Source organism: Gopherus evgoodei, chromosome 23 (assembly GCF_007399415.2).
Source record: "Gopherus evgoodei ecotype Sinaloan lineage chromosome 23, rGopEvg1_v1.p, whole genome shotgun sequence".
Classification (NCBI taxonomy): Eukaryota; Metazoa; Chordata; order Testudines; family Testudinidae; genus Gopherus; species Gopherus evgoodei.
Window position 1 is genome coordinate 12,924,019 of NC_044344.1, and position 17,984 is coordinate 12,942,002.

A 17,984-nucleotide genomic window follows, 5' to 3' on the forward strand; every position below is an offset into this window, starting at 1 on the left:
GGCTGGGCTCTTCCTTCTGTACTAACGTTAGCAAAGGGGGCTGGGTAATTCCTGCCACCAGCCTGCCACTGCCCAGCACCACCTGCCACCAGAGCATCTTCTAGTCCCATCACCTCCCCCATCACTCGGGCATGAGGGGCCGGGCCCGGCTGGGTGTCACTGCCTACCCATGGGGGTGGGTGGCAGAGGCTGGGGGCCATGTAAGGGAGGGCCCAGGGGATGGGAGCCCCATGGTTAAAGGGGGCTGGCAGCAAAGGCAGGGCAGGGAGCTCAAAGGCTTGGGAGTGAGAGGAAGGCCAAGCATGCCCTGGGGTGGGGGGTGGGAGTCTACTATGAGCTTGGAGTGTGGGGGTGACTGGGAGACAGGGAAGGACGGGAGGTCGGTGGACACCCTGAGGTGCTGGTGGAGCAGGGACTTTTCCTGCCTGTGGCTCTTGGCTCGGGAATCCTGGGCAAAACCGAGGGCCTGGGTGCTCAGCCAGTGGGTGGGGTCTTGGTTTCACAGGAGACCTTTCCCTCCGGGACGGGAGCTGGAGTCTGGCAGACAAAGGGTTACGGTCCCTGGAACTGGTGCCAAGTTATCAGCCCCCTCTCCGCTCTCTCCCCCTCCCCGGCCGGTGACTTTGCTGTAACCCTAAAGCGAAGGGCTGGGAAATGTGCCTGGTGCGGCGGGGACAGGAGGTCCAGCCGGGGCAGCCTGCGGACTGTCACCTAGCACAGCAGCCCGAGCACAGGTAAGTGCCAGCAGGCCACACCCAGGTCCCCTGGCACAGGGCTGTGGGTTGGACAGCGCCCCCCGAGCCACCAGCCGTGTCAGACGCTCGGGGAGCCCGGGCTGCCTGCACAAGGAGGGAGGTTCAGTTTCACGGCGCGTCGCTCGGCTCTGCTGGGTGGGGCCTGAAGCTGTCTTGGCAGCTTGGCCGAGCTGTTGGCACTGGGGAAGCAGCCCAGGGATCCTCGAGGGGTTTGGAGATACCCGTCACTGGGGCAGGTAACGGCTGCGGGCCTGCCGAGGGTTAGCAGCATGAAATCTGCTCCAGCCCCGTCCCCTGCACGCCCAGGGGCTGGCAGCTCCTGCACAGAGGAAGGCAGGACCCACGCCCCGAGGATGTACCAGCCCTGGGTATTTTACTGCACCCCTGGGAACCGTGACACTCACTCCCCTCCGTCAGCTCAGCCTGCCCTGCTTTAGGATCCCGAGGACAAATGTGGACATTCACGCTGTCATGCTCACAGTCCCGTCACTGACTAGCTACAGCTTAACCCTGGCCTGTGGCTCATGACCAGCATCCAGGTAATCTGGGAATTGTTCTGCTGGATCAGGGTCAGATAGTGGCCTCAGGTTGGTGCTGGCACGAAACAGGCCCCAGGTGCAGCCTGGCCTTGGGCTGGTTGGTGCGAATGCCACGGCCCTTGCACGGCAGACCCAGTCTCACCCGTCGGCGACGCTGGGAGCTCAGCCTGAATGCGCAGCCCAGCGCTGCAGGGTGAGCCCATTGCTGGGGGCAGCAGGACAGTGGACACAGCACAGACCGAGTGGGTTCTATTCTGGGAACCTTCCCCCCCCAGCTGCCGGCAACAGAAATAAGTGGCCAGTGGTAGCCCAGCCATACACATGCCTTAGCGGGGCAGCCCCTGAACGGGCCCCAGGGAGGCAGGTTCCTGGGTTCTGCCCCAGCCCTGCCACCAACTCACTCTGTGACCATGGGCGATAGACCCCCACCCCTCTGCGGGCCCCAGTGGGGAGAGGGAGGGGGGCGTGGGTTGTTCCCGTGATAACACACTTGCAGTTCTGTGGAGAGGAAGTGCGAGGAAGTTACACAGAGCCTTGGCTGGGGGCACCAGGCAGACCCCAGGTACAGCTCTGTGGGGAGGAAGCACCAGGCAGAGCCTTGGCTGGGGGCACCAGGCAGACCCTAGGTACAGCTCTGTGGGGAGGAAGCACCAGGCAGACCCCAGGTACAGCTCTGTGGGGAGGAAGCACCAGGCAGACCCCAGGTACAGCTCTGTGGGGAGGAAGCACCAGGCAGACCCCAGGTACAGCTCTGTGGGGAGGAAGCACCAGGCAGAGCCCTGGCTCGTGGCACCAGGTAGACCCCAGGTACAGCTCTGTGGGGTGGAAGCACGAGGCAGAGCCCTGGCTGGGGGCACCAGGCAGACTCCAGGTACAGCTCTGTGGGGAGGAAGCACCAGGCAGAGCCTTGGCTGGGGGCACCAGGCAGACCCCAGGTACAGCTCTGTGGGGAGGAAGCACCAGGCAGAGCCTTGGCTGGGGGCACCAGGCAGACCCCAGGTACAGCTCTGTGGGGAGGAAGCACCAGGCAGAGCCTTGGCTGGGGGCACCAGGCAGACCCCAGGTACAGCTCTGTGGGGAGGAAGCACCAGGCAGAGCCTTGGCTGGGGGCACCAGGCAGACCCCAGGTACAGCTCTGTGGGGAGGAAGCACCAGGCAGAGCCCTGGCTGGGGCACCAGGCAGACCCCAGGTACAGCTCTGTGGGGAGGAAGCACAAGGCAGAGCCCTGGCTGGGGCACCAGGCAGACCCCAGGTACAGCTCTGTGGGGAGGAAGCACCAGGCAGACCCCAGGTACAGCTCTGTGGGGAGGAAGCACGAGGCAGAGCCCTGGCTGGGGCACCAGGCAGACCCCAGGTACAGCTCTGTGGGGAGGAAGCACCAGGCAGACCCCAGGTACAGCTCTGTGGGGAGGAAGCACCAGGCAGAGCCCAGGTACAGCTCTGTGGGGAGGAAGCGCGAGGCAGAGCCCTGGCTGGGGCACCAGGCAGACCCCCAGATACAGCTCTGTGGGGAGGAAGCACCAGGCAGACCCCAGGTACAGCTCTGTGGGGAGGAAGCACCAGGCAGAGCCCTGGCTGGGGCACCAGGCAGACCCCAGGTACAGCTCTGTGGGGAGGAAGCACGAGGCAGAGCCTTGGCTGGGGCACCAGGCAGACCCCCAGATACAGCTCTGTGGGGAGGAAGCACCAGGCAGACCCCAGGTACAGCTCTGTGGGGAGGAAGCACCAGGCAGAGCCCTGGCTGGGGCACCAGGCAGACCCCAGGTACAGCTCTGTGGGGAGGAAGCACCAGGCAGAGCCCTGGCTGGGGCACCAGGCAGACCCCAGGTACAGCTCTGTGGGGAGGAAGCAGCAGGCAGAGCCCTGGCTGGGGCACCAGGCAGACCCCCAGATACAGCTCTGTGGGGAGGAAGCACCAGGCAGAGCCCTGGCTGGGGCACCAGGCAGACCCCAGGTACAGCTCTGTGGGGAGGAAGCACGAGGCAGAGCCCTGGCGGGGGGCACCAGGCAGACCCCAGGTACAGCTCTGTGGGGAGGAAGCACCAGGCAGACCCCAGATACAGCTCTGTGGGGAGGAAGCACCAGGCAGACCCCAGGTACAGCTCTGTGGGGAGGAAGCACCAGGCAGACCCCAGGTACAGCTCTGTGGGGAGGAAGCACCAGGCAGACCCCAGATACAGCTCTGTGGGGTGGAAGCACAAGGCAGAGCCCTGGCTGGGGGCACCAGGCAGACCCCAGGTACAGCTCTGTGGGGAGGAAGCACGAGGCAGAGCCCTGGCTGGGGCACCAGGCAGACCCCCAGATACAGCTCTGTGGGGAGGAAGCACCAGGCAGACCCCAGATACAGCTCTGTGGGGAGGAAGCACGAGGCAGAGCCCTGGCTGGGGCACCAGGTAGACCCCAGGTACAGCTCTGTGGGGAGGAAGCACGAGGCAGAGCCTTGGCTGGGGGCACCAGGCAGACCCCAGGTACAGCTCTGTGGGGAGGAAGCACCAGGTAGACCCCAGGTACAGCTCTGTGGGGAGGAAGCACCAGGCAGACCACAGGTACAGCTCTGTGGGGAGGAAGCACGAGGCAGAGCCCTGGCTGGGGCACCAGGTAGACCCCAGGTACAGCTCTGTGGGGAGGAAGCACCAGGCAGAGCCTTGGCTGGGGGCACCAGGCAGACCCCAGGTACAGCTCTGTGGGGAGGAAGCACCAGGCAGACCCCAGGTACAGCTCTGTGGGGAGGAAGCACCAGGCAGACCCCAGGTACAGCTCTGTGGGGAGGAAGCACCAGGCAGACCCCAGGTACAGCTCTGTGTTGAGGAAGCACGAGGCAGAGCCCTGGCTGGGGCACCAGGCAGACCCCAGGTACAGCTCTGTGGGGAGGAAGCACCAGGCAGAGCCCTGGCTGGGGCACCAGGCAGACCCCAGGTACAGCTCTGTGGGGAGGAAGCACCAGGCAGACCCCAGGTACAGCTCTGTGGGAGGAAGCACGAGGCAGAGCCCTGGCTGGGGCACCAGGCAGACCCCAGGTACAGCTCTGTGGGGAGGAAGCACCAGGCAGAGCCCTGGCTGGGGCACGAGGCAGACCCCAGGTACAGCTCTGTGGGGAGGAAGCACCAGGCAGACCCCAGGTACAGCTCTGTGGGGAGGAAGCACCAGGCAGAGCCCTGGCTGGGGCACCAGGCAGACCCCAGGTACAGCTCTGTGGGGAGGAAGCACCAGGCAGAGCCCTGGCTGGGGCACCAGGCAGACCCCAGGTACAGCTCTGTGAGGAAGGGGACGCTGGAGGAGGGGGGTCACTGACTGCTGGGGTTGGAAAGGTGGCTCATGAGGCCTGTTTGGCTGCAGGGGCAGGATGGTTATGGACGAAAGCCAGTGGGTCCCTGAGCGCGAAGGCACCGTCTCCTCCAAGCTCCTGCAGAAGGCGGGTGCGGCCCCGTTTGTGCCTGTTGGTGAGTGGGTGTGAAGGGGTGCGGCTGGGAGGGCAGCGTTCCCCGGGACCCAGCGAGGGGATGGCCTCAGGAGCCGCTCCCTGGAGGCAGGCCCGGAATCGCAGAGCTCCGGCAGGTCACATCTGAGCCGCGGGAGCTTACATGGCACCTGCCCCATGAGCTGCGTGGCCATGAGAGAGACGTGAAAAACCCTGGCCCAGTCGGGCCAGGCCAGCTCCTGGCTTCCCACAGACACTGGGTGCAGAGCGCTGGCTGGCGTGTGAAACGGACCCGTCCTCAGAGCCCCAGGGAGGGGAAGAGCTCCTAACGACCGGCCCCTGCAGGTGGAAGTGCAGCACTAACGGTGCTATCGGTGGGGGCTGCTGACGGAAGCGGGGTAGGCCATAAGCCAGGAAGAGTAAAACAAACCAAAGCTACCAGGGAGGGGCTTGGCCAGCAGCTCACGCCACAGCATCAGTCTCCTCCAGGCCGGCGCTGCCCAGGAGAGCTCCCCGTGACCCAGCTGCCACCTGCTCTCCCTCTCACAGGCATCGGGGGCTTTGCCATGGTGGCCGCTTATGGCCTGTACAGACTGAAGGCCAGAGGAAAGCTGAAGATGTCTGTGCACCTGATCCACACCCGCATGGCTGCCCAAGCCTGCGTGGTTGGAGCCATCATGCTCGGTAAGTGGGGGCTGGGGAATGCTGGTGCCGGGCTGCTCATGGGCAGTAGCCTAGGGAAGCTGGGAGCACAGCTGGGGGCTGCACTGTGCCAGGCGACGGAAACCCTGCCAAGGTGGTGGATTCTGCAGCTGCTGGATGGTGCATTGGCCTTGGCCACCTCCTCCCGGGGCCACGGCCTGAGTCACGCAGAGGAAGTGGAGGCTGAGGTCACACAATCAGAGGGATTTATTTGAAATTGGTGCTGGATAGAAGGGACTCTTGTCACACACAGACTTGGGCCACGAAGTCCAAGGTCCCTGCCCTCAAGTACAAGAGGAGACGCTCTGTCCCCACCCAGGGCTGCTGCTGAGTATCATCTACTGCACCTGAATCACCCAGGCTGTAATGGGGCTGAGTGGCCTCTCCTTTCCTCCACCCTGCTGGAGAAACCTGCCTTCCTCCCCTTCCCCGCCCAGTGACAACGCAGTCCCTCTCTACCAGCAGGCAGGGGGCCAGGCTGCTGGCCGAGGAAAGCGTGTGGAAGGCTGATGGGCCCCAGCAAGCAGCACCTACATTCTCTGGAGCGCGCAGTTAGCAACTTCCAGCAGGCCCAGTGCATCAGCCGACAGTGCTGAGGCCACGGCTGCTGGAAAAAGCTCTTCTGAGGCTTAGGCCCTGCCCCCCAGCGACTCCAGCTCGGTAAGCCTGCAGCAGTTTGCCAGCTCCGAGACTTGGGCAATTTGATTTGGGGGCCAGAAGGGACCATTGTGCCCATCCAGTCTGCCCTCCTGCACGGTCCCAGCTGGAGCGTTTCAGCAGCGAGGGCAACAGCAGGCAGCTGAACTCAAGCAGCTTTTAGAAAGGCACCTGAGCGAAGGTGAATCGCCCACAGCCTGGGGGTACCTGTGGCAGTGGCCAGGAGTGGGTGAAGTGATGCAGAGATCTCCAGGACAACCGACGCTCTTGAAATATGTTATTTATCTGGCACATTCCTGGTGCCACTGTCCCTAGTGGGCCTGCGCTGATGTCACTGTCTGTCTTGCAGGGGCAACCTACACGATGTACCAAGACTACCTGCTGAAACCGGCTGCAGACAGAGCCCAGAAATAGACACGAGGAAGCTGCAGCAGTGGAGATGGAGCATCTTCGGGCCTGACCACAGTAACTTCCCTTTGCAGAACCTGGCCCCGCAGCCCGGCACTCCCTGGGGCTGCTGTTGTGCATGTAACAAATCCTGCTTTTCTGGTTTATAAAGTTACAGTTAAAGGGAGGCTTGGTCCAGTTCTTGGAACATACTTGGATCCAGCGCAGGGAGCTGCAGGCGGCACTTTCTGGTCAGCAAGGCAAGCAGTGCAGTGCAGGACTTGGGGGGCAGGACGCCTGGGTTCTAGTCCCAGCTGAGGGAGGGAGGGCTCAGAGCCCTGCACGAGGGATGAATGGTGCTAAGGCGAAGAGAGGAAGGGTGTCCATGTGGCAAAGGCCTGGGCCTGGGCTCCACGCCCTGCTCTGCCCTGGGGGGCCTGGCAATAGTGTCTGAGCCGTAGTTCCCCCAGCTCTGAAAGGGGGCAATCACCCTCCTCCTCTCCCTTGCCCGGCTTGTAGCCTGGGGGTGGTACAGTGACAATGAAGGCCTGTTGCAGGGCTGGGAGAGGGGAGCGGCAGGGTCCTGGGCCAGAGCCACGCCAAGGGCCGAGAGCTCCACGGAGAGAGAACAGGGCTCAGGCCCCCGCAGGCTTGTTACCAACGTACATTGAAGCCAGGTCAAGCTGGTCTCGCTGGAGCTGGTCTCCCTCTCATCCAGCCCTAGGGAGCTATGACAGAGACCTGCTGTTACACAGCCCTGCTCCCTGCCACTAGCACAGGGCCAAGGGCCATGCTCACCGCCTGGCACAGCGCACAGGTGCCTGCCCATAGGACAGGAGCTTGTTTCTGCTGCCGGGGGCCTGACGTCCCGAGGACTTTCCACCTCGCCGCAGCTCAGGCCAGCAAGACCCACATGCTCAGCAGGATGAGGATGGGCCCTGGAAGGGCCTGGGCTAGGTCATGACACAGGGGAAGCACAGTCACATGGAGCTGGAAAGGGCCCAGGGACCAGGGCAGTGTTCGCTCCACGAGACCAAACCAGCAAGCTGGAGGGTGAACAGAGACAGCCCTAGAGCAAAGGCTCCGGGGGATGTGGAGAAGAGGTACAGCCCAAGCAGGGGCAGTGCCCACTTTCCAACACTGACCTAAAGGGGGCAGCATTAGCGGGGAGGGCAAAAGGTCAGTGTCCACCTTGAGCCATTCAGTGACTGGCCTCTTCAGAGACTGACAGGATATGGGACAATTCCTGTTCCACCACCAGCTAGTCCAGTCCCCTCCTGCGAGCAGTGCAGGCTGCCTGGAAGCAGGAGATGTGCGCAAGATCTGTGACCGAAGGGAAGGGGAAATTATGATTTGCAGAGCTGCGCTCGAAGGCAAAGAGGAGAGCACAGGCACTGCATGGTACGTAGGAGCCAACAGCCACAGGGCTGCCGAGAGGGGTGCAGGCAGAACCAAGCCAGCTTGCCAGCGGCCCCCAGTCCGTGAGCCACAGGGCTGCCGAGAGAGGCGCAGGCACCAAGCCAGCATGCCAGCGCCCTCCAGTCAGTGAGCTACAGGGCTGCCAAGAGAGGCAAAGGCAGAACCAAGCCAGCGTCCCACAGCCCGTGAGCCACAGGGTTGCCGAATGAGGCACAGGCACCAAGCCAGCATGCCAGCGCCCCCCAGCCCGTGAACCACAGGGCTGCCAAGAGAGGCACAGGCAGCACCAAGCCAGCATGCCAGCGCCCCCCAGCCCGTGAGCCACAGGGCTGCCGAGAGAGGCACAGGCACCAAGCCAGCGTGCCAGCGCCCCCCAGCCCGTGAACCACAGGGCTGCCAAGAGAGGCACAGGCAGCACCAAGCCAGCATGCCAGCACCCCCCAGCCCGTGAGCTACAGGACTGCCAAGAGAGGCAAAGGCAGAACCAAGCCAGCGTCCCCCAGCCCGTGAACCACAGGCTGCAGCAATGGGAGTGGTGACCCTGCCATGCAGTAAGCTGGGGCGATTCAGATTGCAGCATCCTGCTTGTTGGAGAGAATCCACATGGGAGCTGCTCTGGGAACTGCTGCACCCAGCACCTGCCTCCCCCCTGAGGCAGATGGGCCAGAGGATGGGTGCAGCTCACAGCACAGAAGCAACCGTCAGAGGGTCTTTGTTTCTGTGCTGGCTACTTGGTCCTAGGGTCACCATGTGGGCTCTGAGCCAAGCCTCTCCCCCCTATGGGCAATGAGACTCCCCAGAAGAGATGCGCCAAGGGAGAGGGGTTTTATTTAGTCATTACAAAGCTCAAAAATAAACTCCTACAAAATAGAAATAAAAATCCAGACTGGCAGCAGGTCCAGACTCCCGCCACCTGTTCCCTGCAAGGTCACTAACAACCCCCCAGACACAGGCCACCCCCGTTCCTCGGCACCCCAGGAGAGGCTATGCCCTGCCCTGGAAGCCTGTGCACGTCACCGGCTGCAGGAGCTTGGCGGCAGCTCCCAGCTTTATCAGAGGCACCTGCAGGCGGCTGAACCCAACATGAAACCCCTGCATGAAACTGCAGTTTGTCCCCAGTAATCCTGGGGGAACACGGGTGGGAATTAACCCCGTCAGGCCTGGAACTGCCTCGTGCAGCTATAAAATTGACTTGTACACAGCAACGGAAGTGACAGGCTGCAGGGGACCAAGAGTGATATCAGCCATGTCCATATTCTGTCACTCTTGAGTGCTGACTCCTGACCAAACACCCAGAGCCTGTAAGCTTGCGAGTAAGGGTCCTTCTGAGGCCTTAGCAGAAGTGCACGGCACATGTGGTACCAGGGTGGCTGGACTGCGAGGGAGGAGATGTTTGCAGGACAAGGGAAGGAGCTGGGCCGGCAGACACTGGAGCAGTCTCTGGTTAGCCTCTGCGGCAGCACGGTCACATGGGGTAGTTCAGAACAACATCCTGCTTGGCCAGCTCCAGCAACATAGGGTCGTCGAAGAACTTGCTGATGCTCACGTCCTCGCTCAAGCCCTGCGGACAGAGAAGCAGCAGCGTGAGCTGGAGAGGTAGGAACCAGCAGAGCTCCCAGAGACCCGAGCAGCCCACCCTGGCGCGTTCAAAGCCCTGCCGAAAGACCTGCAGGGAAACAGCGAAGCCAGAGCATGAGCTCATTCCAGCACCAGTGCAAGGGGATAGCTCCATGCATCAGGCAGCACACGGAGTCCAAAGCACGGCTGTGGTGCGAGGGGCACGGCTGTGGTGCGAGGTGCACGTTGGGCCCTGTGAACTGTGCAGATGGGGGAGAAGAGTCACAGAGAGGGCGAGGCTGCTGCTGGCCTTACCTTTCTGCGCCTGGTCTTGATCATGAACTCTCTGGCCAGGTGAGGTGCCGGCTGGGGCTCCAAGGGCCGGATGACGATACTCTTGTCCAAGGGGTCTCCAGGCACAATCTGGAACACGGGCCACAAAGTCAGCATGGGAGAGAAGAGCCACTGAAGGATTCTGAGAGCAACCCTCAGCTAGAGCAAACTGGGCGAAACCCTAGTAAATCTGAGTCCTGGCGACTCTGCGGTCACTGCCGCTCACAGCCAGTCTGCCCCTTCTCCGTGTGGGGCTAGGCAACCTAGTCTTCCACAGCATCCCCACCTGTGCCTATGGCACAAGGACACCTGGCACAGACCTGTTTACACCGTGGGCAACTGTGTATCGCAGCAACATAGCTGCAGGCCTGCTCAGTTACTGCCACCAACAGCCCCCGACGGGTTAATCCTGGCTATGTCCAACCTCTGTCGGTTTGAGCATTTTACCATGGTGCCAGCCAGTGGAGAAGAGGTGTTTGCAGAACGCGCTAAGGGCTCGCCTACACAGGCCACACTAATAACTGGAGCTGTACCTATCTCCTAGAACTGGAAGGGACCTCGAAAGATCAAGTCCAGCTCCCTGCTTCACTAGCAGGACCAAGTACTGATTTTTGCCCCAGATCCCTAAGTGGCCCCCTCAAGGATTGAACTCCCAACCCTGGGTTTAGCAGGCCATTGCTCAGATCACTGAGCTATTGCTCCCCCCAACACTAAAGCGCTGCCAGCGCTCTAAAAAAACCGCCTCCACGAGGGGCACGGCTCCCAGTGCTGGGGCACTGTCTACACTGGCATGTTACAGCGCTGAAACTTGCAGCTCTCAGCGGGGTGTTTTTTCACCCCCTCCGAGCGAGAAAGCTGCAGCGCTGTTAATTGCCAGAGCAGAAAAGCCCTAAGCTGCGTATTGGTTCAAAGCGTCACCATCAGCTTTAGGAAGGTACACATGGGACGATTTGTTGCCAGTCAAAACCAGGAAGGGTTTCGTTTTCTGAAACACAAGGTGTGTAACCCATCTCACAAGCGTGGAGGCCAGATCCTGAGCCTAGGCCCCAGGACCTTCTGGAACGTGCATGCCAACCATCAAAGGAATTCACTCCTCATTGCAGTGATACGGCTGCCAGCTGGCAGCTCCCACATGAATGGAGGTGCTGGCTCAGGGCTCATTCTACTGGGAACTTCCAGGCTAAGGAATTACAGTCCAGCCTAGTCGTTTAATGTCTGAGGTTCCCGTTAGCAGGGAACTATTGCCTGCTCCTGCCGAGGGAGGACTTGCTTGACTAGCCTCTTGCAGCCCCAGTGTTTTAGACATCTCCACCATGCCAGTCCGGTCTGAGGCCCACAGCTCAGCCGGCACTTTCACAGAGCAGAGAGGCATTGAAACAAGTCCTTTAATAGTTAACGGCTGAGGGGAGCCTGTGGGCTCTAGGGCCTGCACTGCAGAAACCTAGATCCCAGGTCCTGGCCCTGGTTCCTTGCTCCCTGAGTTAAAGGGCTGGGAGTGCCATTGAGGCAGTTCCTCTGTCACTAATGAAGGACCCATTTAGCAGCGGTGAAAGGAATCCCATCCAGACCACCCCATCCAGGGGGAAGCTGCAGCTTGGATCCTCCTGGCCTGAGGCCTGGGACTGGTTATCTGGCTAGCAGCAGTACATTTACAGTAACATACAAAGGGAGGGGAACAAAGGCTCCTCCCAACCCCCGAGGGCCTGCAATCATCCATTCCCTTTGCTCATTGTATCCAGCAAGGCTGGTGGGGCACAGGCCTTAAACACAAAAATGTCCCCCGCCGCCCCCCCATGTGGCTGCAGACGGTGGAGACACTCACCTGCCAATGGTGGAAGACGGACAGAGAGAAAGCCTGTCCCTGCGTGTGAGTCCTCAAATCAGTCTCAAACCCAAACGAGTCAATGGCTGGGATAAAGGCTTTGATGGTGTAAAGCGGGGAGCCTGGGATTGGAGCATCCTGAGTCACATGACCTCTGGCGAAGAGTCACAAAGAATTAACCCTCCCACATCTGCCTTTGAGGCATCATCTATTAAAACATCCTCTTGACATCACCTCTGTTCACCCCTCCACTGCCAGCACTGCCGGAGAGAACCACACACACAAAGGACCAAATCTGATCTCGAACACCCCCTATGGCTGCAGTGGGGGCTCCCCGAGACACCCTCCCCCCACACTGGGGGGCAGTCTAGGTCCGCCAGAGAAGGTTTCATGCAATGCCACCGGAAAACAAACCCCGTGACTGCACATTCTGCAGCTCTGATTTCCTCACGTGGCCTGCAATCCCAAGGGGACACTGCTTCCAGGCAGAGTCGGCACCTCGCAAACACACACACGAGGGCATCCCGCAGAGCCACAGTCTCCCTGCAGCTTACCTCCGCCGGGCCAGCACAGTGTACACTGCAGACACGCAATCAGCAGGGGCTTGGACCTCCACAAAGTAGTACGGTTCCATCAACCGAGGAGTGGCCTGGGAAAAGGAAGGGGCAATCAGACACTAGGTACACCCCGAGCCCAGGCCCCAGGTGTTCCTATAGGGCAGGAGGCAGCACATGTGTGTGAACAGGACACAATTAGCACTGTGGGCACATAAGGGAAGGACCAAGACTTACTGGCGGAGTGATCCTGACCCCACTGGCCAGGCTCCTGACCCGCTGAACGCCTTGCAGCAGATAAACAGAACCTCGTGCAGGGGCTGCAGGCGTCGGGTCTGTCCTATGACCATCCCAGAGCAAACCTCCAGAGGGAGGATCCCTCATCGTGGCTCAAAGCATCCAGGCTGCTCCCTCCCGGTCTCAACAGTAATGGCCCTGGAGATTGAGCAGATTCTCGCAGGTTCCCAAGCAGACTGGGTTTAGTCTGTAGCACAGGAATGACACCGCTATCACTGTGCCTTCATCCTTCTTTGGGGACTGGGAAGATTAATTGATGACTGAGTTGACTTAGGCTGTAAATGTCTCAGGGCAGGAATTCACCACGCACCTCCGCGGTACTTACCACCCACCCACCCAAACCCCCCAGTTCCACACTGCCCCTGAAGGAGACAGAAGCCATGTTAGGCCCCGGCCTCACCATGCACAGCACAGTCCTTACCATGAGGAAGGCGGAGTACACAACTCTCCTGGCTGTTGGGATAATCTGCCCTCCTCCCCGGTGCAGTGGCTCCTGAGCGATCACGGCATCCAGGATCTTAAACTTCACATTGCGGATCACTGAGTGTGAGAAGGAAGAGAGCAGGGAGTGACTGACACCGTGGCTGGAGGAAGTCCCGTTAGGAACGGAAGGTTAATCCTTCCGCAAAGACCAGCCCAAACCGCACATAGTCAGGGATCATCACGCCCAGAGCAGACACACAGCTTGAGTGCACAGGAACAGGAGAAAGGCCAGAAGGGACCACTGTGATCATCTAGTCTGACCTCCTGTGTAACACAGGCCACAGAACATCTCTGAATTAATTCCTGCTTGAACTAGAGCGCACGTTTTAGGAGAACACCCAATTTTGATTTAAAAGTATCCAGTGATGAGGAATCATTATTTCTAGTGTAAATTTGTCTAGCTTCAACATCTAGCCATTGGATCTTCTTACACCTTTATCTGTTGGACTGATAATGGACTCTTCAAAGTTTTGTTCCCCATGTAGGTACTTATAGATAAGGCTGCGAGTTTGTCATGGAGCTCACGGATTCTGTGACTTTCTGTGACCTCTGCAGGCCCCCCCCCCCAGCAGCTGCAGGAGTTTAGGTGGGGGGCTCAGGACTGGGGCACAGGAGGGGGTGAGGGCTTTGGACGACACTTACCTTGGGGGGGAGGAGGGGGTCCCTGGAAGCAGCATCACCCCTCACCTCCGAGGGGGAGGCAGGACAGGGGGATCTGCGCGCTGTCTACACCTGCAGGCACTGTCCTCGCAGCTCCCATTGGCCGTGGTTCCCAGCCAATGGAAGCTGCAGAGCTGGCGCTCAGGGAGGAGGCAACGTGCAGAACTGCATGGTTGTGCCTCCGCCTAGGAATGTCGCTGCTTCCGAAAAGGCGCGTAGCCGTGTAGGGAGCCTGCCAGCCCTGCCCCCATCCCTCCAGCACCAGCGTTGGTCCCGGGCTGTGTGCCATCCCACCCTCTCCCCAAGGTCTAGTTGGAGCATATAGTACAAGTCATGGACAGGTCATGGGCCTTGAATTTTTGTTTACTGCCAGTGACTTGTCCACGACTTTTTCTAAAAATACCCATGACTAAAATGTAGCCTTCCTTATAGACTGTGATCAAGTCATCCCTTAATCTTCTCCTTGGCCAGCTCTTTTAAAACTCTTGGGAGGCAAGTTCTCTGGATCTGCTGATTTAAAAATGTCTAGCTCCGGTACTGCTGTTTAACATCCTCCTTAGTTACTGTTGGAATGGAACGTATTTCAGCAGCATATGACGTCTGATTTTTCCCCAAACACAAAATAGGAATATTTAGTGAATACTTCTGCCTTTTCTGCATTGTCAGACATCTAGTCCAACCTCCTGTACAACAGGCCGGAGGGTTCACTCAGCGAGTCCTGTTTGGACTGGTGGCTAAACTAGAGCAGACCTTGTGTCCTGGGGCATATCATAGACAGATACTTTGGCTACCAAAGAGGAGAATTCATTCTTGTCTTAGTATTTGCATCTGCCCCAAGATATCTTACTTACACTCATCGCAGAGGGGCCCTTCCCTTGTGCCCCACTGGAACCCCTGTACGATGCTGTCCTTCACAGAGCCCAGCAGAGCCTTATCCACCTACACAGAAACAGACACATCTTAAATCAGCGATGCTGCATCCGGCTGCACCAAGGGACCATTCTCATGAGTGAATTCTTAGAGGAGCAGCACTGCTTTGCACCTCTGTGCCCTCTTCCTTTGACAGAGGGGTACAATAAGGCAGAGAGCTCAGAGCCAGCATTTCAGAATTTGGCACCTCGACCCATAAATCAAAGTGGCTTCACTTATGTGGGTGCGAAGCAACTCTGGATCACAGGGCATTTAAGCCACACGTGGCTGGACCTGAAGTCAAGGCAAGTCAGTGACAAAGCTGGGACTAGCCACAGATGCCCTGACTGCTAGCCCCTGTTCCAACCAGTAAGACAGCTCCAGACCCTCCTGCCAGGGCCTGGGGAAAATATGTCGCCTCTGAACCCCAGGGTGGACAAAGTTGCCCCAAGTTATTGCAGTGTGACTGTGCTCCTCACATCGAACTTCCTTCCCCAGGGCTGCCATTCCTCACCTCCGAGGGCAACGTGTCATCTACCAGAATGTTTGGGCCAGTAGCGTCTGGCCCAAAGGCCCAGATGGAGCGGGCAGCCAGCAAATCCCAGTCATACTTGGTCTGGAAGAACTCGCCCAGCTTCTTCCTGGTGGGAAGGGAACAGATGGAAAATGTTAGCCCAGTTCCTGGCTCACTGGGGAGAGACATGCAGGCACAAAGCAGCCTCACAGCTCCTCCTGCACTTCGGGGGGCTCTACACTACACAGTTAGGTCGACATAAAGCAGCTGCAACCTTGCTCCCACCGATGTAAGTGCTCCGCTACACTGACATCATAACTCCACCTCCACCAGGGGCAAAAGGCTTATGTTGGTGTAGGATACACGGTACCAGCTGTGAAATTGACAAGAAGGACCCCACTCCCCTGGGAAGATGGGAGACTGAACACTGCACCTGGCTGGAAGCCAGGGTGAGAAGTCAGGGCAGCCCCCGGCCCGGTCCCTGCATGGAGCCTGGCAGCCTTGTCAATTTCACAGCTGGATGAGCCTTGACATTGACAAGACTGCCCAGATCCTGGCAGGGGGTGGGGCCGAGAAGCCGGGGTAGCTGGACCTCGCTGTCCAGTGGGGAGAAGCTCCAGACAGCTTCTCCCAGCTCCTGGAGAATGGGGGTACAGAAGCTTCAGACGGTTTCCCCCTGCTCCCAGCAGGGAACGGGTAGAGGAGAAGATGCGGGTGGCTTCCCCCGCTCCCTGAGGGGAACGGAGAGCGGGTAGCCCACCAGAGTCTGTAGGGCAGCCAGGCTCCTGGCAGGGAGCTGCTAGTGGAGCTAAGTGATCGGGCTCTCAGCTCCCCAGCCTGCTCCTTTTAGGTTGGTGGAAATGCCCCTGGCCAGGCCGCGCACCACTGAGCCATGGAGGAAAGCGTGGCATGTGCCGCCACAGTAATTACTGTGCTGGCTGTAAGTTGACCTAATATAGCTCGACTTAGGTGTGTGGTGTAGACACAGGCTTAGCCTCAGGGTGACCCACGGACTGGCAGGGTAGCACATTTAGAGACACCCTCCCTGTTAGGTTTCTCTTCCTCTGCACTGATGTTGTGCGACTTCCAGAGCTGTGCATTTCCCTCCAGTTCTTCCCCAGCGACCGCCCTCTCACACACACAAAGCCTCTGCTCTCCCCAGTTAGCCAGACCTGTTCCAGGTGATCTGGACCACCTCATTCTCAATGTCCTCCGCGAGCCCCTTCTCCAGTGGCTCAGCAATCATTGTGATCTTGTTCCTGTGCAGAGAGAAATGACACCAATCAGCTAGTAGCAGAGATGGGAGCTCTCCCAGAGGCCAATCTGCACAGTTAGCAGCACCAGACTGAAGTGAAAGGAGATGAGGAACCCAGAGAAAGTTACAATGGAAAAATATGTTCCCCTCTTGTTCTGTGGGAAACCACTGTGTTCTTACAACAGCTGCTTGCACCTGGAATGTGGCTAGGGAGATAGAGCCAGCCACACACATGAATCAGTTTACTGCCTGTTTATATTTCCAGGACTGACTCGCTCACAGCTCTTGGAAAGCCAGGAGACTCAGAGTCCTGCTGTGGGAATGGCAGAACCTGGAGCTCCGCAGCCAGAAGGTTTGCAGATGACCATGTGCAGTGGAATCTGATTAGAATGAGCCCGGGAAACTGGGAAGCAGTCCTTTTAACCAGCACGTGTCAAAACAGAAACTCCTAGCAGGTCCCTTCCTGAGGCCGGTGTAGGACTGCACCCTCTTGAACACTACAGAGTGCTGGAAACAGGGCTTGCCAGACCAGATCACATGCAAGGTCCATCTAGCCCAGTACCCAACTTCCAACAGCTGCCAGTGCCAGGTGCTGCAGAGGAAAGTGCTAATGTGGGATAATGTGTCCCTTCCCCCCTCCTCCTAAGCACACCAGAGACTGGCTTTAGTCCAGGGGAAGGGGACCCCACTGTCTCCCACGGGGACACCATTTCAGAGTTGGACTATCAGGTCACTAAGCCATACTTCTTATTGGGTGTCTCAGCAAAACACTTCAGGGAGGAAGTTTCCACAACAGTCTCACAGAACGTCACAACCGGATCAGCAACCTTTAAAAACAACAACAGCAATAGTTTATGTCTTTTCTTTGAACTTTTTAACTTCACAAACACACTTTGCACAGGTCCGGTCTGAAACCTTTTAAACCTCCCCCTGTTACCAGCAATGCCTGAGATCACTATAATCAAAAGCAACGAGAGAAAAAGCAGGTGCCTGTTTTGTTCACCTGGTAGCACTGGGTGCCGAGTCAGTGTCCCCCCTCCTCTCAGCTAGTTAGGCTGCACGGGTCAGGTGTGGGTCACTGTGGGTCTTTCACAGCAGCAAGGGAGTGAAACACATTTACAAACCAAGGAAGCGTGACTGTGAGGCCACAAGGGGCTCTGGGCAGGGGCAGCTCGGAAAACAGTTCTCAGGGTTTGAAACTGACTGAATTTCTTTAAGGCACTTGGGTCCAGGAGAGCGGCTCCCTAGGTTACACTCTGAGCCCCATGCACTCTGCAGCATCATGGGGCCAAATTCTTCAGCAAACACCCCTAATGGGAATGTATTGCAGCTCAAAATAGTCTTCATTCCCACTCCTCCCCTCCCCAAACACCCGCCCCAGCTGGGCCTCAGGGCTGAAAGTGCTCAGTGACCTACTATGCAGCGGGATTGTTTCCAGCAATGGCTATTTCTGACAATGGATTTTTTTCTCTGTGTTCCCCAGGCAGCCCAGCTTTGTGGGCCTCAGTTGTCATGGTGTCATCTGGGCAGCCTGGCTCCGCATGGCCGTTCCCCCACATATGTCAGAAGAAAGGGCAGCTTGTAGTGAGCTTGGGTGGCTCATGTCAGTTCTCAGGTCTTGGTTCCTGGCTGCTCTACAGCTATGCTTCTGGCTCTGCCTGCAAGCTGCTCGGCAGCTCCCACTCCATGGAACAGAAGCTCGAGAGCTGCAGTAGGTCTCGG

The 17,984-nt window shown here is 58.9% G+C and overlaps 2 protein-coding genes across 2 annotated transcripts in view; one reads left to right on the top strand and one right to left on the bottom strand.

Annotated features, from left to right (window-relative positions):
• The first annotated feature begins 514 nt into the window (after positions 1-514).
• Positions 515-6,646, top strand: HIGD1B (HIG1 hypoxia inducible domain family member 1B). The gene is made up of 4 exons (XM_030541358.1): positions 515-734; positions 4,632-4,735; positions 5,263-5,397; positions 6,422-6,646. The coding sequence occupies exons 1-4, from the start codon at positions 655-657 to the stop codon at positions 6,484-6,486; spliced, it is 384 nt and encodes a 127-aa protein (XP_030397218.1). The 5' UTR covers positions 515-654; the 3' UTR covers positions 6,487-6,646.
• A 2,042-nt stretch (positions 6,647-8,688) lies between these two features.
• Positions 8,689-17,984, bottom strand: part of EFTUD2 (elongation factor Tu GTP binding domain containing 2) — a 42,207-nt gene continuing 32,911 nt past the window's right edge. Inside the window, 9 exon segments of the mRNA XM_030541719.1 lie at positions 8,689-9,439; positions 9,751-9,858; positions 11,591-11,744; positions 12,145-12,239; positions 12,863-12,981; positions 14,436-14,523; positions 15,008-15,134; positions 16,180-16,266; positions 17,007-17,089. Of these exon segments, the coding sequence (XP_030397579.1) occupies positions 9,344-9,439; positions 9,751-9,858; positions 11,591-11,744; positions 12,145-12,239; positions 12,863-12,981; positions 14,436-14,523; positions 15,008-15,134; positions 16,180-16,266; positions 17,007-17,089 (957 nt within the window). The 3' untranslated portion in view covers positions 8,689-9,343.

Bases quoted from the DNA above. Each gene is read 5' to 3' on its own strand.
- HIGD1B (XM_030541358.1), top strand. From the start codon at position 655: ATGTGCCTGGTGCGGCGGGGACAGGAGGTCCAGCCGGGGCAGCCTGCG. The intron at 735-4,631 runs GTAAGTGCCAGC...GTTTGGCTGCAG, and splicing joins GCACAGCAGCCCGAGCACAG to GGGCAGGATGGTTATGGACG. The intron at 4,736-5,262 runs GTGAGTGGGTGT...TCCCTCTCACAG, and splicing joins GGCCCCGTTTGTGCCTGTTG to GCATCGGGGGCTTTGCCATG.